Genomic DNA, 23,445 nt, shown 5'->3' with positions numbered 1-23,445 from the left:
GTGGGGCACAATTCTGGCCCCAGGTAGGGCGACCATAGGGGACACTTGGGAGTGAAAGGGACCCTTGAATGACTACGGTGGGACAACAGATGTGAGCTGGGATTGTCCCGGGAAGGCTGGATGTATGGGCCCCTTGGGCCAAAGGAGACACAGCAGAAAGCTCTGTGGCCGATGGGACCCAGCAGGAGAAGGGCCGGCCGAGGCTGGGGCAACGCGCTTGCCTGCTGTGAAGGGCCTGTGTGAGCTGATGGCTGACGGTGGGGCGAGGCTGCCTCCTGCCAGGCTAGACCAGCTCCAGGCCACCCATATGCCCTTTCCAGAACCAGTGAATCCGTGGCTAGAAGGGGCTTCAGAATTGACAGGACACTCAGGGAGTCGAACGGAATGGCGGGAGTGGCCATAGCAGGCTCAAGGCCTGCTCCACTTTCTTTTCTGTGTTCTGTTCCTGGGGTCTATATCCTGGGGTTGCTGTAACAGTGCCACAACCTGGGAGCTTACAAACATAGCTTCCGGCGGCTCCTGGAGATTCCCGGTGTTCCTTGGCCTGCAGACGCATCACCACCACCTCTGATCTCTGGCCCCCGTCTCCACGTGACTTTCTCCCCCTGCCTGTGTGTCTTTCTCCTTTTCTGTCTTTTATAAAGATGCTCACCATTGGATTTAGGGCCCACTGAATTCAGAATGATCTCACCTTGAGATCCTTACCCTAATTACATCTGCAAAGATCCGTTTTCCAAATGAGATCATGTTCGCAGGTTCCGGGAGTTAGGACTTCAGACATATCGTTTTGGGGGACACTGTTGAAACCACTATGTTTAGTAAACTCAGAGTTGGTGCCAGTGTCCCCTGCGGACACCATAGCAGATTCTGGAAGCTACTTGTAAAGGAATCCGTAGGACTTCTTTTACCTTCTGGCTGTGTAGCTGGGCTCAGGAAAGCTGCTGGTTCAAGCTGGGGCTGGTTCAGCTGGTGCTGGCTTGCCAGGTTGCTCGAGAGCTTTATCCAGGGAGAAATTAACATCACAAAGTTGGGGGATAAGAGAAGGTTTGGAATCCCAAGGGCTGACTGTTGAGGTGGGCTGCCCACCCCTTTGTGTTCCATCTTAGGAGGACCCAGGGCTGCCAGGGCTCCATTTCTGGAAGGAATACTTCCTTCCAGAAATGGCCTCTGGAAGGCCGCTGTGCCCCATAGGCAGGGTGGAGGGTCCCCTTGCAGCCAGCAAGCTGCTCTTCCTGTAGCGTGCAGAGGGAAGGAGGAGGCTTGTTTATTTCTCTTGGCCTCAGCCGAAAATCCAACCACAGGCTCTGGCACGAGGCAGACCTGCTCATTCTCACATCATCTTTGCGGAGTGAGCCAGGCCTCCTGGGTGGGGCTATGATGAGCAGGAAGGACCCCCGGAGTGCCTGGGACTTCTCAGGCCCAGGGTTGCCAGAGGCAGAGAGAAAGAAGCCTCCTCCTAACCCTTGAGCAAAGATAGTCATCAGAATCCATCAGATGGGGCAGGGTGACCTCACGGTCACCCTGAGTGGCCTCCTGTGGCTCTTCCCTGGGTGCCGACCCCCCTGGTGCATTGGAAGTTTGCAGGGATGCTGTTGACGCTTCCTGCACCTCCATCCAGGGCTTGGTGGAAATGGTTCTTTTCTTCCTTGTCCAGAGGCACCAGTCAGGCCCTTGGTAAGATTGCAATCTTACAGGGTGTTGAAATGTAGGCCTGCATCCAACTGGGGAGTCAGGGAGCAGGGGCTGTGTGGATGATGCCCCCAAGTCCCAGACCTCAGTCGACAGGCCACGTGTGCAGATAAGCCTGGGCAGTCAGTAACCCTTGACCACCAAGCTGGCCTCCTGCACACTGGGCCGGCACTGGAGGCGGGTCTTAGCTGCTAGCGCCGTGGCCCAGCCAGGCCTGGCCTTGGGAAGGCAGAGGGGAATGGGACTGGGAAAGGGACTGAGCTGGAGGTGGCGGCACCCCAGTTCTTCTCTCCTAGACCCTTGGCAGGTTTGAACCATCTGGGTGCGGCTCTCTGAGGAGGGAGCGCCTCCGCCTTGATGTGGACTCTACCTTCTGTTCACGTTGTCCCTGTCCCTAAACAAACGTGGCTCTCTGTGGGGAGCCGGGGGGGCCGCCCTCCCCTGACACTGCTGTTTCCTGGCTTCCCTTTGCAGGCTCTGCTCAGCTTCACTGCACCTATTTTTAAGCCCTTCCTTTTGGACTGTTTTGCTTCCTGAGAACACTCCCCTCCCCATCACCCCAACTGTGTCCTCCTCCCTGTCGGGAGCCTGCTCCACCTGCCCCAGGAGCCACCTCCCTCCTCCACCAAGCAGCCCAGGCCAGGGGTGGGGCTAATTTGTGTCCCTCCAGAAGCAGGTCCTGAGACAGGGATTTCAGTGGGAGGGGACACCAGGGGATCCCCGAGTGTGGGAATGGGCCAGGCAGGGAATCCAGCCAATGAAGGGTGCCTCATCAGCTCATTGTGACCACAGGTGGCTGCCCAGCCCCCATACCGCACAGCAGGGGGAGACTGTAGACCGTGCCCCCAGCCTTGGCCCACCTGGGGTTGGGGAAGGGAGCTGGGGTTTTTATACTTCAGTTCTTGGCCAAGGACTGTGCTGTTCACTCCTTCCAGCCTTCTGAGGGCGTAGGCACTAGGAAGGGCTCTGGGCGGAGACACAGAAATAGGCCATGTGAAGTCAGTGGGTGTGATTGGTGGCAGGCCAGGACAGCCTCGGCCACCAGCAAGGTGACCACACATGTCAGCATGCACAGCCCCTACACCCAGGAGATGGTAATTACACCAGCGACAGTCATTCTTGCCGCGTGCCGTGCCTGCACCCAGGACATCTTTGTTTATATCACCCAGGACATCTTTATTTATTTATTTATTTATTTATTTATTTATTTATTTATTTATTCATTGGAGACAGTTTCGCTCTTGTTGCCCCGGATAGAGGGCAATGGCGCGATCTCGGGTCACCACAGCCTCCGCCTCCCGGGTTCAAGCGATTCTCCTGCCTCAGCCTCCCGAGTAGCTGGGATTACAGGCATGCACCACCACACCTGGCTATTTTTGTGTTTTTAGTAGAGATGGGGTTTCTCCACGTTGGTCAGGCTGGTCTCAAGCTCCCGACCTCAAGTGATCCGCCCACCTCGGCCTCCCAAAGTGTTAGAATTACAGGCAAGAGCCACCGCGCCCGGCCTCAGGGGCACCTTATTACCCTGTCACCTCCTACAGGAGGTGACACTGAGGACCCTGAGGCTCAGGATAGACTGTGGTTATGTCACTCTCCTGTTTGGGTCTCCTGCTCTGAGCCCTGAAATAAAGAGCACAGTCCCTGTGCAGGTCTATACATCCTGTCTCCAGCCCTGGAGTGGTCCTTAAACTCCTCGAAGGCACACCAGGCCTTTGGCCCTCATCCCTCAAGTCCTGGATAAATAGGAGGCAAAGGAGCCTTCGCAACTGGACCCCGCTCTGCCAGCGCCAAGGCCCTGCCCGACTACCCACTCCAGCCTGCACACATCAGGGACCTGTGCCAAGGTCCAGCATCACAGGAGAGTGAAGACAAGGAGCAAGCCCACGGCGTACATGCTGCTGGACTCGCTCTGTAGATCTTAAGCGTTATGGGGCGTTACCTGCCAGGGGAGGTTTTCCTGTGTCTTTTTCCTGCAGGCTCAGGGTAGCGTACAGGGCGGTGCCTCCCTGCTCCCTGGCACTATCTGCGTTCCCTCAGCCCTGACCCTGCTTCCCAGGTAGCCAGTGTTTCTTCAGGGACGGAACCTGCTGCTGCTCAGAGGAGACCCAGTTTGACCAGGGCTAACGTTCCTGGAACCTGAGCTCAGAATTCTACCCTGCCCTGGGCAGAGGCCACGTTGCTCCCTCCTACGAGAGCTGAGCTGCACATGAGTTTGTTCTGACCTTGGGCTCTAGCATTTCTTTGCATGACATTTGTCCCAGGCTGGAGCAGGGCCCTGTGGCTCGCTTGGTATCCCCTCCCCAGACTGAGGCCTGATATGTGCACCAGGAAGTGCTTGATCTGGTTTCGGGAGCTGGGAGCGGTTTGCCGGGCAGCCTGCGGTCAGAGCACGGGCCTTAACAATGGTCCCTTGTGCGGCACATTCCTCTCTAAACAGGCCCAGATCCAGGCTGCTCCTGCTTCGACCCCCGCATGGGCCTGGAGGGGAAAGTTTGCATCTGGAGGATGGCCCACTGTGGCCTCTTTTTGTGTCACAGCTGAGACCATAGGTGCTTGAGGATAGGAGAAGCCCTGTGCCCTTCATGGGCTGGGAGATGTGTTTCCAGAGGTGGGGATCGGGATGGGCCAGCGTGCAGTTATCCACACCCTCCAGCTTGTTGGCACCAAAGTCTGTGTGTGTGTGTGTTTTTTTTTAAATTTTGTTTTTCCAAGATGGAGTCTTGCCATGTTGTCCGGGCTGGTCTTGAACTCCTGGCTCAAGCGATCCTCCTGCCTTAGGTTCCCAAAGTGCTGGGATTACAGCTGTGAGCCACTGTGCCCAGCCAGTACCAAGGTGTGTTTTTTAAGAACAATATTGATGGTTTTATTCCCTGAAAATGCTAAGTGATCCCCACGTAGTAGAAGCATCTCAGAAGGCAGGAAATTGTAATGAACAACACCCACCACCATTCATTCCGTCCAGAGATTGTTATTTTCTGCGCGGGTGCGAGTGTGTGTGTGCGTGCAAACTGCACATGTGTGTATGAAATGGAATTAGGATCTTCGTATACATCTTGTATCCTGCTATTTTTACTTAATATTCTCAGCATTTCTCATCTTTAAAAATGTGATTTTGATGACGGTGCAGGCCTTTGACATATGGGTTTAGAAAATCTGCGGAAACCCGGATTGTTTCCAGGGTTTGTGAGTTTAATGCTGATGCAAGTGTCCTTGTACATAAATCTTTCTGTACTTCTGATTATTTCCTTGGGATAAATTCCCAGAATCGGGCCCAAGCACACGAACGGTCTTCAAGCTTTTGGAGCAAGTTGAGATCAGTGGGGAGTGGAGAAGGGACCAAGGGAGGCTTTTGGGAGCCTGCGAGGTTGGAGTCTGCCTTTAGGGGACTTGAATTCACAGATGAAGGAGACAGCTGGCAAAGGTGGGAACCTCCTGCCCTGTGGTGGGGGTGACACTGTTTTACCTTCCAGTGGCAGCATGGGGACCCTCCAACATGACCTGGCCCCGCATCTTTCTGACACTGTGCACGGTCCACAGTTGTGATGCTCAGCAGGGAGCCTCTTCTGTGTCCTTCAGTTGCATTAACTCCTTGCGGACAGAGAAGGAAGCCGTCCGGTGCGCCTGCCTACCACGTGGGTCCTTTGAATGTGCCCAGTCGGGCCTGCGGATCTGTGCAGTCACATAGGGGTCTAAAATCTGCAAAATGACAAGCTCACGAACATTCTTGCTTCTGTGGGTTAATGGGGATACCCCTTGACTGCCTCTCCCTCCATAGGGAAGATGGAGACAAGTAAACTGACAAGGACCTGCCCCAGGGTGGGTTATGCCGGTTTCCCCGTGAGGGTGGTGGCAAGGGGCTTCCCAGGAGGTCTGCACGTTGGGAAGAGAGGGGCGACTGTGTGTGAGTGCAGGACCCAGGGCATAGTTTTAGGACTCTGATGGGGGAGGAGATTCTGGGGGAGCCTGTTCTGCCAGCCTGGTGACAGGCATCTCCTAATATTTCCCAGCTGGGTACAACTCACAGCGTCCTCCGTGGGGAGGCATTTGCCCATGAGGCATCCCTGGCAGGGATGGTCTTGTTTCATCGCCACATATCCCAGCAATGAAACAAGAATCTAGAGTGATGTGATTCCTCCGATGACTTCTCCAACCATCTGGGGTTTTTGTGCAACTCCAAGAAGGGGGAAGGAGGCAGCTCTTACTCCTCTGGGCTCCTGATACGGCGGCTCTGGGGTGGCCACGTGTCCGTTGGCCCACAGTGGGCCGTTTGTTGAGTGTGTTTGTGGTGGAATTGGGGCTGGGCTGGAGAGTGGGTGACCACACCAGTGAGACTGACCCTGGGCCACTGTGCAGCCCAGGGGTTTCATCTTCCCAAGGGTCTCGTTGTGAGTGTCCTGGCGCTGCTGGAACATATTGCTGGAAACCAAGTGGCCCAACAACAAAGATTGATTCGTTCGTGGTTCTGGAGGCCAGAAGTTTGAAATCAAGGTATTGGCAGGACCACACTCCCTCCGACAGCTCGAGGGGAGGACCCCTCCTTGCCTCCTCCAGCTTCTGTTGGCCCAGGCACTCCTTGGCTCCGACAGCATCTCTGCAGTCTCTGCTCTGTCATCACGTAGCCCTCCCCACCGTGTCTCTCTGTGTCCCGAGTCCCCCTCTGCCTGTCTCCTATAAGGACACCGAGCACTGGATGTAGAGCCCATCCAAAATCCAGGATAGTCTCATCCCGGGATCCCTAGTCACATCTGCAAAGACCTTTTTTCCAAATAAGGTCACGTTCGTGGGTTCTTGGGGTTAGGTCTTGGACATGTCTTTTTGGGGGTCACTAGTCAACCCTTTACAGAACCTCAGACGAAAGTGAATCTTCGCAGGCTGAAATGGGGGTGAAGGTCTAGTGTGTCCCTCCTCCTTGGGAGCTCCCTCAGGGCTTGTGCGTATCCTGTGATCCAGACTTTTTTTTTTTTTTTGAGATGAAGTCTTGCTTTGTCGCCCAGGCTGGAGTACTGTGGCGCGATCTGGACTCACTGCAACCTCTGCCTCCCGAGTTTAAGTGATTCTCCTGCCTCAGCCTTCCAAGGAGCTGGGATTACAGGCACCCACCCCCATGGCTGGCTAATTTTTTGTATTTTTAGTAGAGACAGGGTTTTACCATGTTGGCCAGGCTGGTCTCGAACTCCTGACCTCAGGTGATCCGTCTGTCTTGGCCTCCCAAACTGCTGGGATTACAGGCGTGATCCACCATGCCCGGCCTTTAGTAGGTTTTGGTTGTCTTTTTTTTTTTTTCTGAGACAGGGTCTCACTCTGTCATCCAGGCTGGAGTGCAGTGGTGTGATCATGGTTCACTGCAGCCTTGACCTCCTGGCCTCAAGTGATCTTCTCACCTCAGCCTCTCGAGTAGCTGGGATTACAGGTGTATGCCACCACCCCTGGCTCATTTTTGTATTGTTTAGTGGAGTCGGGGTTTTGCCATGTTGCCCAGGTTGGTCTTGAACTCCTGGGCTCAAGCAGTCTGCCCACCTTGGCCTCCCAAAGTGTTGGGGTTACGGGCGTGAACCGCCACGCCTTGGCCTAGTAGGTTTTCTAGAAGCACCTGAGGCCTCGTGAAGGCATGGTGTCATGGAGTAGAGGACATTCAACTCTGTTCCCAGAGAGCCCAAACACACCCCCTGCAGCCAATCTCAACAGTCATGACATGGCCAGGATGATGTGGGGAGGGGGTGGTGTGAACTGTGTGGGAGGCCAGCCCCCCTGGGAAGGGGGCTGGAGTGGGCTTGGCTTTGAGGAAGATTCACAAGAAGAGGAAGAGGAGGCGGTGGCATGCTCGTTTGGGGGCATGGCCTGAGCCAGGGTGGGCACCTCTTCGTTTAGGTGTCACCTTCTTGACATTCCAGCCGGGACATGGTTTCCTTGGGGAAGATGGACACCTCCAGAATGGGACATCTTCTGTTCTCACTGTTCTCCTAGCACACAGTTGTATTCTCTTGCAGTTCTGGAGGCTGCGAGATCTCCTGGCTGTTATCTAGAACAAACCCACCTTTGAGCAGCGCCGCCCTGATGGTGGGGTGGTCCCTGCGGGGGGAACAGCCCCTGCTCTCTCAGAGCTTACTTAGAGCTAGTGGGCATGGGGGTGGTGCTAGACGGAACACCCAGATAGATCATAGAGCTGGATAGTAAGCACAGAGGCCAACCAGTGGGGACGGAGGGACCCATCCATGAAAAGACACCAAGCATTGAAAGAGATGAGAGGACGGCTGGGGACTGGCACACATGTACATTTTGTGCAGATGGCCAAGGTGGTGAGGCGCCAGCCACGCAGACAACTGGAGGAAGGAGGAGTGCCCTGGAGGAGGGGCCAGCTCTGGTTCTAGAATGATCCGCTTGTGCGTGCCGGTCTGACTGGAATAAATCACTGCATCCGCACTGTAGACTCAATTGTAAGCTCACACCAGGGAGGGCTCTGCTTTGGTGCAGGGTCCTGAATCATGAGTCGGCCATTGGGGGGTGTCTCCAAGGGGACTCCCCAAGGAGGGGGTTCAACGGATCTCCCAGGGAAGGTCGTTTGTTTTCTTGGGTTGGACCTGGGACAAGGCCTTCTCTTATCTAGTTTCTGTTCTCCAACTTGGCCACACGGAAGGATGCTGAGGACACCTGGAAGCCGGCCTCTGCTCTATAACGCCCATAAGAAAGCGGCACACCATGTGGGGACAGTTTGGACAGTGCTTAGGAGGCAGGGGGCAGATCAGAGGACTGTGGGAGGCCCTGGGAACCACACGAGGACCCAGGCATTAAGCTTTGCACTTTCTGGCATCAGCCCAATGTACAGTCTGGCTCTGTGTCTACCCTGTGCCTCACTTTCCCCATCTGTATGGGGAGTAATAATATTCTTTACAGCCCAGGTTTAAGCGGGTGTAGATGTAATGAGCTAGGTAAGCCCATCTTATGACATTCAGTTCTGGGCATTGAACTCTGGGCTTTCTGGCTGGTAGAAGTGAACATTCAACCTTTCCTTGGAGCCCTGGGGCTTCTGCAGAATCCGAACAGAGCCAGCAGTTTGCATGCAGTGGCAGAGGGGCGGAGTGGCACCGTGGTGGGAGCCCATACCTGGCACACCCCTGATCCTGGGGCTCAGGATCCTGCTGCCCTGCAGCCACGCGATCAGTCAGAGGTCATGGCTGGACCCACAAGCGAATACAGCCTGTGGATTTGATTTTGTTTGGCCCTGTGGTGTTTTATTTTATTTTTAGTTTTAGTTTTTGGAGACAGAGTCTCACTCTCTCGCTCAGGCCGAGTGCAGTGACATGATCTCAGCTTTGCAACCTGTGCCTCCTGGGTTCAAGCGATTCTCCTGCCTCAGCCTCCCGAGCAGCTGGGACTGTAGGTGAGCGTCGCCGTGCCCAGTTAATTTTTTATTTTTAGTAAAGTGGGGTTTCACCATGTCAGCCAGGCTGCTTGGTGTTTTAAAAAGGGCTTGTTTTGTTTTATGCCAGTGTTTAAGGATCAGGAGATATCATATAAAGATCCAGATTTCTACTCTCTTGGGAAGTGAACAGCGCTGGCCACGCCAGGCGCATATCCTCTAGGGCAGTGGTGGAGCTGAGACAGGGCCTGGGACAACTGAGAGTTCCCCGGTGTCCACGAGGCTCCTTGCCCAGCTTCTGGTGGAGGCTGCGCTTAGTGCCCCAGGATTTTGTCTGTGTCCACCAAGAAGGAGAGGTGCCCATGGCTTAGAGAGGGCGCCCACAGGAGTGCCTTGCCCAGGAAGCTGGCAGCTGAAGCAGCCAGGATTAGGGGGTTGGGCTTCCTCTTCCCCTCCCCAGTGCCAGAGTGCATTTGGAGGAAGAGAGACAGGTGAGGGGAAGGCACTGAAATGGTCCTGGAGAGCTATTGTTGGGGGCTGGGGACCAGCTGTCATCCCTTTTCCTGTGGGCAGGGAAGGCAGTGGTGGGATCCCATGAGACCCGGACTCTGGCCTGGTGAGGCAGGGAGCGCCTGGGGAAGGCACTGTGGGTCTCCAGGGGGGCTTTGCTGGGGGAACTGTGCTGGGAGCCTGGCCTAGGGAAGGAGCTGGTGAATGTGCCTGCTGTGTGGGCCCCTCCCTGCTCTGGCCCTAATAACCAGGAGCAGCTGGCTCTCATTTGGAGTGCGGTTGTGGGGACTGTGGAGGTGGCAACTTCCCAGGTACCATCCCCACTGCCTCCGAGGGAGCAGACCCTGGTGCCTCCAAGAGGCAGGATGGCTGCAGGGCGGGAGCTGGGTGGTTGGCATCACTGCATGGGTTTGAAGTATTGGATGGGAAGATGCAGGAGAGGCTGATGACTGAGAAAGTTGGTTCCTGTGGACTAAGCTGGGGGAGCCGGACAACCAAGTGGTTAGAACCTTGGGCTCTGGTATCAGCCTGATGTACAGTCTGGCTTTGGTCTACCCCGTGCCTCACTTTCCCCATCTGTACTGGGGGTATTGGTATTCTTTACGTCCCAGGGTTGAGCGGCTGTAGATGTGATGAGCGCGGTAAGCCTGGCGCCTCGCCGGCACTGAAAGCTCCAGTGTCCGCTCTTGGTGTCCTTGATGGGGTTTTCTCCTCACTGTGGTTCTGATTGGTTACAGTTGTGGTCACTTATTGTTGGAGGTGTGTCCCCCACTGTGGCTAGTGGTAGAGGTGTTTGCTGCTGGTGTCTGGGTGTGTGCCTTGGCTGGAGGTGAGGAGGGATAAAAACAGCTGCAACAAGAAGGAAATCAAGGCCGGGCGTGGTGGCTCATGCCTGTAATCCCAGCACTTTGGGAGGCTGAGGTGGGTGGATCACTTGAGGTCAGGAGGCTGAGACCAGACTGACCAACATGGGGAAACCCCGTCTCTACTAAAAATACAAAAATTAGCCAGGCATGGTGGCCCGTGCCTATAATCCCAGCTACTGGGGAGGCTGAGGTAAGAGAATTGCTTGAACCCAGGAGGTGCCATTGCACTCCAGCCAGGGCAACCGATCAAGACTCCATCTCAAAAAAAAAAAAAAAAAAAAAAAAGAAGGAAATAAAAGTCTTCTCTGGAACTAGAATGTTCCTGTGTAGACGTAGCTGGAGGGGGAGGCTGTGTGGTTTGCACCGTGGCCATGGCCAGACACAATGGGCAGCGTCTTCCTGCTCCAGCCTGCATCTCTGCCCCAGAACTCATGACAGGTCTCCTAGGATGGGGCTGTCCCTTTCGCTTGCTGTGGGTGTCTTAGGATGAGGCTGTCCCTTCTGCTTGCTGAGACGTGAAGGACAGGAAGAGCCCCGGGGCCCTCAGCGCCGCATTGCCTGCCTTCCTCTGCTGCTCCTTAGCAGGAAACATGCCGGAGTGTTCCCGAGCCGTCCACTCACCAATTGTACTCCCTCTCTTTATTTTTCAGCCTTGAAAAGATCTTTTGAGGTCGAGGAGGTCGAGACACCCAACTCCACCCCACCCCGGAGGGTCCAGACTCCCCTACTCCGAGCCACTGTGGCCAGCTCCACCCAGAAATTCCAGGACCTGGGCGTGAAGAACTCAGAGCCCTCGGCCCGCCATGTGGACTCCCTAAGCCAGCGCTCCCCAAAGGCATCCCTGCGGAGGGTGGAGCTCTCGGGCCCCAAGGCGGCTGAGCCGGTGTCCCGGCGCACTGAGCTGTCCATTGACATCTCATCCAAGCAGGTGGAGAACGCCGGGGCCATCGGGCCATCCCGATTTGGGCTCAAGAGGGCTGAGGTGTTGGGCCACAAGACGCCAGAGCCGGCTCCTCGGAGGACGGAGATCACCCTCGTCAAACCCCAGGAGTCAGCCCACCGGAGGATGGAGCCCCCCGCCTCCAAGATCCCCGAGGTGCCCACTGCCCCTGCCACCGACGCAGCCCCCAAGAGGGTGGAGATCCAGATGCCCAAGCCTGCTGAGGCGCTCGCCGCCCCCAGCCCAGCCCAGACCCTGGAGAATTCAGAGCCCGCCCCCGTGTCTCAGTTGCAGAGCAGGCTGGAGCCCAAGCCCCAGGCCCCTGTGGCTGAGGCTGCACCCCGGAGCCAGGAGGGTGAGTCGCAGAGCACTGGGTCTTGGATGCGGTGGTGATGGGGACCTGGTTGCTGGCTTTGCCACAGAATCTTGAAGGAAGAAGCTGGATATGGGTAGGGGATGCTACCCTGGAGACCCAGAAAGAATGGAATGCATGGGGGTGGGAGTCTGCAAGCTCAGGAGAGGTGGCTGTGGCTCTGTCTGCCTGATGGGAACATGCCAGGATGCTCCAAGTGGGACTTGAGTGAGAGTTTGGAAAGATTCTCTGGGTTTCAAGGAGCCTCCTTTATTGGTCACCATGGGCCTTGGTAGGACCTCTGTCTGCTGTGTGTCCCTGGAGGGCCTGGGAGACTTGAAGAATGAGGAGCCACGCAGGAACCAGGGCAGGCTCATGCAGGGGTGTGGGACAGGGTGGGGTTGAGACCCCTGGAAGGGCTGTCACATTCCGGTGGCTCCTGCTTGAGGAATTGCAGGCTGCCTGGATGTGCCCAGCAGAGTCCGAGGGCTTGGGGAAGGGAGGAGGGACGTATGCCTCCCAAGGCTTGCATCGGAGCTCATGACCTGCTCCTCCTCCCCCAGGAGGGATGGTTGTGGCAGAGGGAGGGGAACGTGAGGAGCACCTTAGTCTGCAGGACAAAACTCTCAGGGCACTGGGAAGGGGTTCCTGGACCAGGGGACTCTGTGATAGCTGCACACAGTTTTATTTGGGGGTGCCCTTCTGGTGAGAGGAGAGAGGCCATGGGGCTCCAGCAGTGTCCTGGGAGGGCTCAAGCCCAGAGCTGTGCTGACGTGGAGCTTACAGGCAGGGGATTGGTGCCAGTCCTGTGGGATGCAGGGCCTGTTCGGAACTGCCAGGCTGTGGGACATAGTTGGCTCTCTTCTCAGAAGCGTGCCCCCTGGCCCCAGCAGGGATCGTGGCTCCATGGGGCTATGTTAAGGTGCCAGCTGGGTTAGAAGCCCCTCTAGAGCCGGGTCCGATTCTGGGCACAGGATCCGAACTCGGTATACTATGTTCAGTAAGCCTTCTTAGGGTTGGACGAACAGTACAGTCTGGGTTTTTGATTTACCTTTTTCTTCTTATTTCTAATTGTGAAATACACAACATACAATGTGCAATTTTAGCCGCTTTGCAGTGTACGTTTCGTGGCATTCAGCACATTCACAGTGTTTTTGCAGTTGCCACCACTGTCCGTCTCCGGGACCCTTTTCATCCTCCCTGAATGAGCTCTGTCCCCGTTAGACAAGCTCACCAGGCCCCTCCCCCAGCTGCTGGCAGCCACCATTCTATTTTCTGTCTTTATTATGAACTTATTTGACCACTCTAGGAACCTTGTGTGAGTGGAAAAATACAATAATGGCTCATTTTGTGTCTGGCTCATTTCACTCAGCATGACGTCCTGAAGGTTCATCCGTCATGTAGTATGGGGCAGAATTTCCTTCCTTTTAAAGGCTGAATAATATTCTGTTGTGTGATGCACCTGTGTTGTGTAGCTGTTCCTCCATCGGTGACCCTTGTGTTGCTTCCACATCTCTCTAAGTCCCTACTTTCCATCTTCTTTGACTTTTCTGACACAGTGTCTTTCTCTGTCCACCAGGCTGGAGTGCAGTGGTGTGATCACTGCTCACTGCAACCTCTGCCTCCTGGGCTCAAGTGATCCCCCAACCTCAGCCTCCCAAGTACCTAGGACCACAGGTTGCACGCCACCATATGTGGCTAAATTTTAAAATTTTTTGTAGAGACAGGTTCTCACTAAGTTGCCCAGGCTGGTCTCAAACTCCTGGGTTCAAATGAGCCTCCTGCCTCGGCCTCCCAAAGTGCTGGGATTATAGGCATGAGCCATCCAACCCCTTTTTGGTTTTTCTTTTTGAATGAGAGTTCTCCAGTGGTCAGTGGGCCTGGGGTCTGGGAGGACGTGGGGCCTGGAGAGGGTGTGGGTCGGGGGGAGACCAGTGCTCCTCATGCTTTCACGGGCATGTGGAACACACATTGGTCTCGGCAGGTCTGAGGCCTGGGACTCTGCATTTCCTACAGAGGGGGTGTCAGAACACACTGAGTAGCCAGAGGTTAGCAGGCCTTGGAACGTCCTTTCCAGCCCTCAGTGTGCGAATCCGTGTTCCCTCCCCCATCTCTCTTAAGCTTGACTCTGCAGAGCCACCCTGCCCCAGCCACCCAGACTCAGTGACAGTGGCTGCCAGTGGCATGGTGTCAGGCCAAAGGGATGGGCAGTTTGCAGAGTGGCAGGAGGCTGTTTCCTCCCCAGCCTTCTGTTGGTGCAGGACCTTTGTTTGACGTGCCGGATACACCTACCTCCTGGGTTGATGTGTTCACACTCAGCTGAGTCAAACAGGATGTGGCTGGGGAGGCGGTTGTCACTGGGCCGTCTAAATCTTGGTGACGGCTGGTGCTGGATGCACAGAGACATGGTCCTGGCTCTGGGGAACGGGTGAGGGGATGTCCATGGGGATGTACAAGGGCAGACACAGCTCAGCCCCTAAATTGTGCCAGAGACTGCACCGGGAGCCAGACCCAGGGACACATCCTGCAGGCTCTGCTTTCCGGAGCTCACCGAGCCGTGAGCAGGATGGCTGGGACACAAGGAGTGCCCAGGGAGCTTCCCCAGCAGTGGAAGTGCAATGTCATCAGGCCAGGAAGGGGAGAGAAAGGCAGGCCACGTGGAGGCAGCAGCGTTCAGAGCTGGCAGGAGCCTGGTGCTCGGGGGGGACGGTGGCTTTCAACATGGAATAGGATGTACATGTTGGAGCCGGGGCATGGGAGAAAACCATCAGCATCCCAGACCCGGCCACCCCCGGATGGGGACCTGTGCAGGTGGGAGTCCAGCCCGCGTAGAGAAGTCCGTGGGCTAGGCTGACGGTCCTGAGGGCCTAAGCAAGTCTGGGTGGAGGAAAGGCAGGGAGAGATGAGGGCAAGGCCTTCCCGATGGAGGGGTGCCCTTGAAATCCAATGAGAGTGGCTTCTTGGGGGACCCAGGCCTGAGCCCCACTAGCTCTTCCTCTGAGGCACCACCTGCTTGCTTCTCCGTTCTTCCTCTCTGTCACAACCGTTCTGGACACACATCCAGTTCTCTCCAACTCGGCTTCCTGCCCATCTTTCCTGCAGGTCCAGCAGGCCCATCCCCTTCTGCCCCTCCATGTGGGCTGGGCTGGGAGCTCCCTGAGCCCCCACATGCGCAGCGCTGACCAATCTCCATGGCCCCTCTGAACCCTGAGCACCAGGGATCCAGCTGGCACCATGGGGAAAGGGATCAGAGAGGGAGTTTCCGTGCCCTCTCAGCAGATGCCCAGCCCCTTGGCTTCTGCCTGTGGGAGGGCGTCTATGCTGTGGTTTGTCTCCACCCCAGAGCTGCAGGCACAGGGCAGGGTCTCCTGGGACCCAGCTGAATTCCTCCCAGACTGACTTCCCCAAAGCACAGCACTGCTGAGATCTCTTCCCATCCTGAGCCTTCCCTGCTCACTCACTGTAGGCCCCGCCATGGTTGATTCACTCTCCTGCTCAGCTCACACCTCTCTGCTTCCCAGCTTCTCCTGCTTTGGTCTTCCCTTGGTCTCCCACACCTTTCCTCACAACCCCTTTGCCCTGACCTCCTGAACCCTGACCTCTGCTTCTCTTTTTTTTTTTTTTTTGAGACGGAGTCTCATTCTATCACCCAGGCTGGAGTGCAGTGGTGTGATCTCGGCTTACTGCAAGCTCCGCCTCCCAGGTTCAAGCGATTTTTCTGCCTCAGCCTCCCGAGTAGCTGGGACTATTGGCGCGGGCTACCACTCCCGGCTAACTTTTGTATTTTTAGTAGAGACAGGGTTTCACCATATTGGCCAGGCTGGTCTCAAACTCCTGACCTTGTGACCTACCTGCCTCGGCTTCCCAGGACTGCCAAAGTGCTGGGATTACAGGTGTGAGCCACCGTGCCCAGTCTGTCTTGGTTTTTTACAAAGAATCCTGTAAGAGGCCGGGTGCAGTGGTTCATGCCTGTAAACCCAGCACTTTAGGAGGCCGAGGCAGGCAGATTGCTTGAGCCCAGGAGTTTGGGACCAGCCTGGGCAACATAGAGAAACCCCGTCTTTACAAAAAAAATACAAAAAATTAGCCAGGCACAGTAGCATGCGCTTGTAGTCCCAGCTACCCAGGAGGCAGAGGTGGATCACCTAAGCACGGGAGGCTGAGGCTGCAGTGAACTGAGATTGTGCCACTGCACTCCAGCTTAGAGATAGTGTGAGACCCTGTCTCAAAAAAAAAAAAAAAAAAAAAAAGAAATCCCATAAGATACCAAGTAAGTGACTTGGACATAATAGGTATGCCGTGAAATTATGCTGAAGGAGTGAGCCACTGGTGGTGAGATGGGGGATGGCTTTTTTTGTGATTCTTGCAGAGATGTAGTGACCCCCTTGGGACAACCCTAGGGACCAAGCAGAAACTTTCCTGGTCAACTTTACTCCCAGGGCACCTGGTGTCTCCTCTGGAGGTCGCGCTGGAGGGCTCAGTGGGTGGGTGCCAGCTTCAGTGTGGGGGTTCTGGAAGGGGTCAGCATTTCAGGAGGGAGTGTAGGCACCTAGATGGTTGAAGGGGAGGGAGAGGAAGAGAGGAGCTGCAGAGGGCAGAGGCCTCCCTGCCTGCTCCTCCTCCCCAGGGCCTGGTGAGGTCTGAGCTTTATGCTGGTGCAGTGGATTCTCAGTTTCTGAGGCTCTGGCCCTGCCCCTGAACTTGGCACCCTCCTTGCTGTCCTCCCACAGGACGCTTGTCCTTCGGGGTCATCCCTGGTCCTCTCAGGCTCTGGGTGGGGACGGCCTTGCCTCCTCTCCCGGATCCCTGCTCTTTCCCTGCCCCCCACATGGGTGCCTCTGGATGGGGCGGGGCTGGGCCGCAGCACCCAGGACTGAGACTGCAAGGGCTGGCCGCTGGCTCAGAGCCCCCCCACCAGAGTTACTCCCCCCTGGCTCCTCAGCCACACCAGCCAAGTTTCTCCAGAGCTGCCTTATAAGGCAGGTGCTCAGTGCTCGTCCGTGGGTCTGGTTCTCTGCCTTCTTGGGATACTCACTGGGGGCAAGAGGGAGGCCAGGCCCGGTGCCCTGCTCAGTTCTGGGCATGTCCCAGCTCTGCCCCATGAGCCAACTGGTTCTGAACCATCACTTCATCCCGCCCAGCCTCAATTTCTTGATTTGTCAAAGAGGCATCTGCAGAGGTGGCTGGGGGCTGAGCTCTCATGTATCCACCCACCCTAAGAACCAAGAAGGGAGTCCACGGTGGTGCTGGGGCCACTGTGACCATGGGTGTAAAATTGGGGCGGGGTAGACATGGCAGCATGTCTCAGTAGTTTTTCTGTGACCCAGAGGGTCTGGAAATCTTTGTCGTGTGGGTGGAGCGTTGAGGGAGCTGGGAGTCAGGCCCCCGAAGCCGATGATGGTGGACGTGGCTCTTCGCATACTTGGTCCGCACCAGGCCCTGTGTTCCAGGTGTCGAACAGGGAGCAATCTCAGCTCAGACAGCAGGGCTGCCAGTACAGCATTGAGTATAGAGTTAATCGAAGCCCAGGGCTCCCTGGAACCACCCAACGCAGAGCACTGAAGAGGTGGCTTTGGGGAAAGTGGGGTCAGCGCTGAGCCTGAGTCAGAGGTGGGGAGGGTGGGCATCAGCCTGCAAGGGAGGAACACCTACTAGGCCCCAGAAGTTCCTGGTGGGGATCAGGGACTGTGAAATTGGGGAGAGGGTGACTGCCGTGATTTAGGGAGGAAGGGCCCCATAGACAGCCCGGCTCCTGGCCCCATGTTGACAGGACACCCCACATAGGCTCTGAGCCTGTCCCTGGACTGTGGACTCCCTGAGGCAGGGTCTGCAGGTTCGTCCAGTACCAGGTGTGAGGCAGGGGGCCTTGGTAAGCGTCGAGGGACTCACTGGTGTCTGATGAAGCAGTGAGTTTGGATCGTGTCATGCCTGGGGTCCTGAGCCTGCAGGGTTTTTCTGTGTGGGGCTGTGTGCTTCTGCTTCTGGAGGGGCGAAAGCCGGGTGTCCAGAAGGCACCGATGTTCCTGCCGGGCTGCCTTACTCAGAAGGTCCCGCTGCTCCCACCTCCTCCCATTTTCCTGAGCTGCTTCCAGAGGGCACCCAGGTCCCCTTTTACTTTGGGATTGGGTCTCTTTCTCTTTCCCCTTCTAAGAACAAGTACCGTCCTTCTCCGAGCTGTCCCTGGAGCCTCTCAGACCTAGGTCTAGAGCAGGAAGTCCCCCATGTGCTGGGGGAACAGGAGGATCAATGGGGGAGGAGCGGCCAGGCCAGGTGTGTCTCCTTCATGGTGGGACGGGGTGGGGCCAGAGAACAGAGCCTGGCTACAGGGCCTGGGAAGAGAACCCTTCCCCTGGTGGCCTGCTCAGCTGCCTGCCAAGTACCCTGCAGTGGTGAGAGGAAAGGAGGGCTGGTCTGGGAATGCAGCGGGTGCCGAGCAGCTGTGGAATACCTTAAATAGAGCAGGCAGCTGCGGGGAAGGGTGGGGCCAGGAGGCAGGCACTGGGGGTGGTGTTTCCACTCTGCCCCCTGCAGCTCTGTGGCCCTGACCACCCAGCCTGGCCCCAGGATGGAGCCCCAGCCCCCAGACACATGGCACTGGGTGAGGCCTCCTCTCAGCACTTGTCCCAGGAAGCCAGAGCAGCTGTCAGAAGAGAGAGGAGCTGTGTCTGCACCCGCAGCCTCCCAGGCCTGGGACAGCTGCTGGGATTGAGGGTCTGCACAATGGCGAGCCTGTCCGGAGGGGTGCGCCCCGGCCAGACAGCCATGCTCTGTGCGGTGTGGACAGAGGGCACATTCAACCCTGCAGGAGTGCACTCAGACTCCCTGCCCGGGGCCCCGAAGTGTGGGCAGCCCCTAACCAGACCCTGGATTCCAGCAGACAGCCTGGGAGGATGCTGTGTGGTCCACCGTGACACACTGTGTCACCTGGGACCTCATGTCTGAGAGCTGCCGGGAGGCGCTTCCTCGGTTGGACTCCACTTCCTCTCCGGGGTTTTCTGTGGGTGCGATAAGTGACTCTCTCTCCTGCAGTCCAAGGGGGCTCCTGGGGGCTGGGCTATAACTGACAGGCTAGAGTAGCCCATGGCCAGGGCTGAGCTTCCTTCCCGTTCTCTCCAAACACTGAGCCCAGGAAGGGGTTAAAGTGGAGATGCTCTGAGGCATGGAGCTCCCCCAACCCTGTCCCCCCATCCCACTACTGAGTGTCCTCTGTGGAGCCCTGGGACTCTTAAGGAACCCAGAGTGGAGATTCCTGGTCTCATCCAGTGCAGGTGAGGGGGAAAGTGATTTGTCCACAGTCACGGGTTAAGCTTGATTCCACTCCACCACCCCAGTCTGAAACCTGGAACTGGAAATGGCCCTGGAGATCACTGATTCCATCTCCCACCTTCCAAAATGGCCCGCAGGGGTGACGATGTAGATGCCTGTAATGCCTTGCCCACTTGTGTGTGGGGAAAAGGCAGAGGAGCGCTGGCTCTGCGCTCACACTGCCTGGGCTGCCGCCCCTAGGGGCTTTCCTCTCTGGTCGTTTTCTCAGTGTGGAAGTGGGCACAATTCTTCCTGTGCAGCGTGGTGAGAGTGAACAGTGATAATTCGCAAGCAGGGCTGGAGCGCCTGGGGGATTCGTGTTAAACAAGCATATAAACAAAAGCCGAACCCAACCCTGATTTAATCGGCAGGCAGGCCTTGTCTGAAGGCCCCGGGCAGCACCTCATACCATCCCTAGATTCCAGGCCGGTGGCGTCGCCCGGTGTCTCTCCCACCCGCCCGCAAGCTGGTGTTTAGAAGCCCTGCTCTGTGTTCTGGCTCCCGTTCTCCCTGTGACCGTTCCCTTTCTTCATCCTAAAAAGCAATGCACGACCGGGCGTGGGGACAGGCGCCTGTAGTCCCAGCTGCTTGGGAAGGAGGCTGAGGCAGGAGAATCGCTTAAACCCAGGAGGTGGAGGTTTCAGTGAGCGGAGATTGCGCTAGTGCAGTCCAGCCTGGGTGACGGAACAAGACTCCATCTGGAAAAAAAAAAACAAAAAACAAAAAAACAATGCCCAGTCATTCTTAGATAAAAAATGAAGATCACATGAAATTTCGAAAGGAAGTTTTTCTCTCCTATTCCCCAACTCTTTCCCAAGGGGTGGCCATGTTGACAGCTGGGTGTGGCATTCTTCCGAATTTTATTTGTGCAGAGTCATTCAGGGCTTGGGTAAAAAAAGTCAATGTGTAAATTTAGACTTTTCAAGAACACAAAGGAAATCAGACTTCTGCAACCAGCTTTTATTTTTTTCCATTTGACAACACTGTTGCCACTTGTAGATGTAGCATGTTACTTTTTTTTTTGTGACGGGACCATTGACCAGGCTGGAGTGCAGTGGTGCCGTATGGGCTCCCTGGGCTCAATGTAACCTCCGCCTTCCGGTTTTAAGCGATTCTCCTGCCTCAGCCTCCCAAGTAGCTGGAATTACAGGTGCCCACCACCCTGCCTGGCTAATTTTTGTGTTTTTAGTAGAAACGGGGTTTCACCATGTTGGCCAGGCTGGTCTTGAACTCCTGACCTCGAGATCTGCCTGCCTTGGCCTCCCAAAGTAGCACGTTCCTTTTCATGCTTGTATCATCAGATGTCCCATGGCGCTGCCAGGCTTGTCCAGCTTCCTACTGTGATTGAGAGGCTGCAACAGATGTTCTCACACTTGTACATGTGCACACATGACTGTAGGATGAGCCCTTCAGAGTGAATTTCTGTGTCAAGGATGTGTGCATTTAAGTTTTGATCTGCCGGGCACAGTGGCTCACGCTTGTAATCCCAGCACTTTGGGAGGCCTAGATGGGCTGATCACCTGAGGTCAGGAGTTCAACACCAGCCTGGCCAACATGGTGAAACCCCATCTCTACTAAAAATACAAAAATTAGCTGGGCATGGTGACTTGTGCCTGTAATCTCAGCTACTCAGGAGGCTAAGGCAGGAGATTTACTTGAACCCAAGAGGGGGAGGTTGCAGTGAGCCAAGATCGCGCCATTGCACTCCAGCCTGGGTGACACAACAAGACTCCGTATCAAAAAAAAAAAAAAAAAAAAAAAAAAAATCAATCCTTGTTCCTGAATTGGCCTCTAAAGTGGTTACTAGAATTTTTTAGGACCCCTCCCCTCGCCGGCCTGCTCAACTGTCTGCTGGGCTTGTGCAGTGATGGTCCAGCAGGGAGGTCCTGTGCCCCTCACCCCTGGCTGAGGGCCAGACGCTTTCCAGTTGGTGTTTTATTTTGTGCATCTCAGTCAAGCGAGAGGGATTATCTCTTCGTATGTTACAGACCAGGGTCCTGTGTTCTCTTTTCATTTGGATGGTTCATCCTTTCCTTGTTGAAATGTTTTAAAAAGAGTTCTTTGTAAGCCAGGCGTGGTGGCTCACACCTGTAATCCCAGCACTTTGGGAGGCTGAAGTGGGCGGATCGCTTGAGCTTAGGAGTTCGAGACCAGCCTGGGTAACATGGCAAAATTGCATCTCTGCAAAAATTAGCTGGGTGAGGTGGTGCTCCTGTAGTCCCAGCTACTTGGGAGGCTGGTGTGGGAGGATCATTTGAGTCTGGGAGTTTGAGGCTTCTGGGAGCTATGATCGTACCACTGCATTTCAGCCTGGGTGAGAGTGAGATCCTGTCTAAAAAAAAAAAAAAAGAGTTATTTGTACATCTTTATCACAGCAGGTATGAGTGTCTTGTCCCCAGCTGCCTACTTTTGATTTTATTTCTGGGATGTTCTTCCACACAGAACATTTTAATCCTGTAATCCTGATGTTGTCAAGTCTCTGCTTTCCCTTTTAGCTTTTGGAATTCATGTCCTGTTTAGAGGTCTCCTGCGTTCTGAAATTATAGGAAAGAATTTCACCCACGTTTTCTTCTAGTACTTCTGTGGTTTCATTTTTACATGTTGGAATCATGAATCCATTGGAATGTATTTTGGTTTCAGCAGCGAGGTAGGGGTAGATGGTATTGCCTGGATACAAAGCAGCGAGCTTGGTCTGGAGTGGGTGGGGCGTGTGTGTGTGTGTGTGTGTGTGTGTGTGCGCGCTATTTTTATCAGTTTTGGTGTCTGTATTGTGCTGGCTTAGCAAAAACAATTTGGATGCATTTCTTTTCCCCTCTGTGTTCTGGAACATTTTAAGCAGCAACATAATAATCTCTTTGTTAAAACTTTTCAAGAATTCACTAGTGAAACCATCTGGGCCTGATACTTTTGGGGGAGTCTATCACTTTAAAAATTTAAATTTTTTCCATGGGTCTTTCAGTTTTGGAGTTTTTCTTCTTAAAATTCATTATTTTTTTCCTAGAAAAGCGTCTTTTAGCTTATTTAAAATCCCTCGGCTTATTCCGTGGGGGTTACTTTAGCTCACTTAGTGAGGACAGCGTGCAGCGGGGTGATCGACATGATTGGTCAGCAGAGCACGATCGATCGGTCGGTGTGCAAACATCACTGGCTGTGGCTGGCGTCCTGGGATGCTCCATGTTGAGGCACATGTGTGCAGTGCAGGGTGATCTGTATTCTGAGAGGGGATGAAGCCACAGGACCCCTGCACCCTTAAGAGAGAGCCCCCCTCCCCACGGCTGCAGTCTTGAGTAGGTAGTGACAGGGGACTGGGTCTGGGGGTGGCTCAGTGGTCCCAGCAGGCCAAGGGCTTCAGGAATTATGAGAGGTTTGGAGCTGCCCAGAGAGTGGCTTTCAAAATCAGTCTGGACTGCAGCCTCCAGAAAGACATGCACTTGACACGACAACCCAGGACACACCTATATGGGGTGGGGGTGGGAGGTGGGGGTATATAAATGAAACCAAATTTCCATCATGGAATTCTTACCTTTACCATGCCTGCGCTACACTTCGGTATTTTCTTTTTTCTCTCTCTCTCTCTCTCTCTCTCTCTCTCTCTCTATTTTTTTGTTTGTTTGTTTGTTTTGGAGAGAGGGAAGGCTTTTTTCATTTTTTTTAAACAGCTTTATTGAGATTCAAGTAAGCTACTATACAATCCACCCATTTAAAGTGCATCATTCCATGGTTTTCAGTCTATTCAGAGAGTAGTGCAACCATCATCACCACAACCAATTTTAGAACATTGAAAATTTGAGAAATTTAGAAAATTTTTTTCTTAAGAAGAAACCCCGTAGCCTTTAGCTATCAATCCTGCCCTCCTCCTCCATATCTCCTTTCTATCTGTGTGGATTCCAGACTATTCTTTTCTTTTTTCTTTCTTTCTTTCTTTTTTTTTTTTTCAGATGGAGTCTCGCTCTGTCGCCCAGGCTGGAGTGCTGTGGCCGGATCTGGGCTCACTGTAAGCTCCGCCTCCCGGGTTCACTCCATTCTCCTGCCTCAGCCTCCCGTGTAGCTGGGACTACAGGCACCTGCCACCGCACCCGGCTAGTTTTTTGTATTTTTAGTAGAGACGGGGTTTCACCATGTTAGCCAGGATGGTCTCGATCTCCTGACCTCGTGATCCACCCGTCTCGGCCTCCCAAAGTGCTGGGATTACAGGCTTGAGCCACCGCGCCCGGCTTCTTTCTTTTTTTTTTCTTTTTTTTTAGGTAGGGTCTGATTCTGTCACTCAGGCTGGAGTGAATGGCTCAGTCTCTGCTCACTGCAACCTCCGCCTCCCTGGCTCAAGCCGTCCTGCCACCACAGCCACCCAAGCAGCTGAGACTGCAGGCCTGTGCCACCACGCCTGGCTAAGTTTTGTATTTTTTGTAGAGATGGGGTTTCACCATGT

At 54.9% G+C, this 23,445-nt stretch overlaps 1 protein-coding gene across 6 annotated transcripts in view; it reads left to right on the top strand.

The window, feature by feature from the left end:
* The window catches only part of SEPTIN9 (septin 9), a 213,131-nt gene that overhangs the window by 102,604 nt on the left and 87,082 nt on the right, over positions 1-23,445 (top strand). For 5 of the 6 annotated variants that reach the window (XM_008011593.3, XM_008011599.3, XM_008011597.3 and 2 more), the window contains one exon: positions 11,073-11,717. In XM_008011593.3, coding sequence (XP_008009784.1) covers positions 11,073-11,717 — 645 coding nt within the window. Of the gene's footprint in view, positions 1-6,160; positions 6,178-11,072; positions 11,718-23,445 lie in introns of those variants that run through there. The other variant, XM_073004989.1, reaches the window with a different exon arrangement.

The sequence above is a fragment of the Chlorocebus sabaeus genome, chromosome 16, assembly GCF_047675955.1.
Source record: "Chlorocebus sabaeus isolate Y175 chromosome 16, mChlSab1.0.hap1, whole genome shotgun sequence".
Classification (NCBI taxonomy): Eukaryota; Metazoa; Chordata; class Mammalia; order Primates; family Cercopithecidae; genus Chlorocebus; species Chlorocebus sabaeus.
The sequence above is the reverse complement of the archived record's forward strand: the minus strand, read 5'-3'. Positions and strand labels throughout refer to the sequence as shown.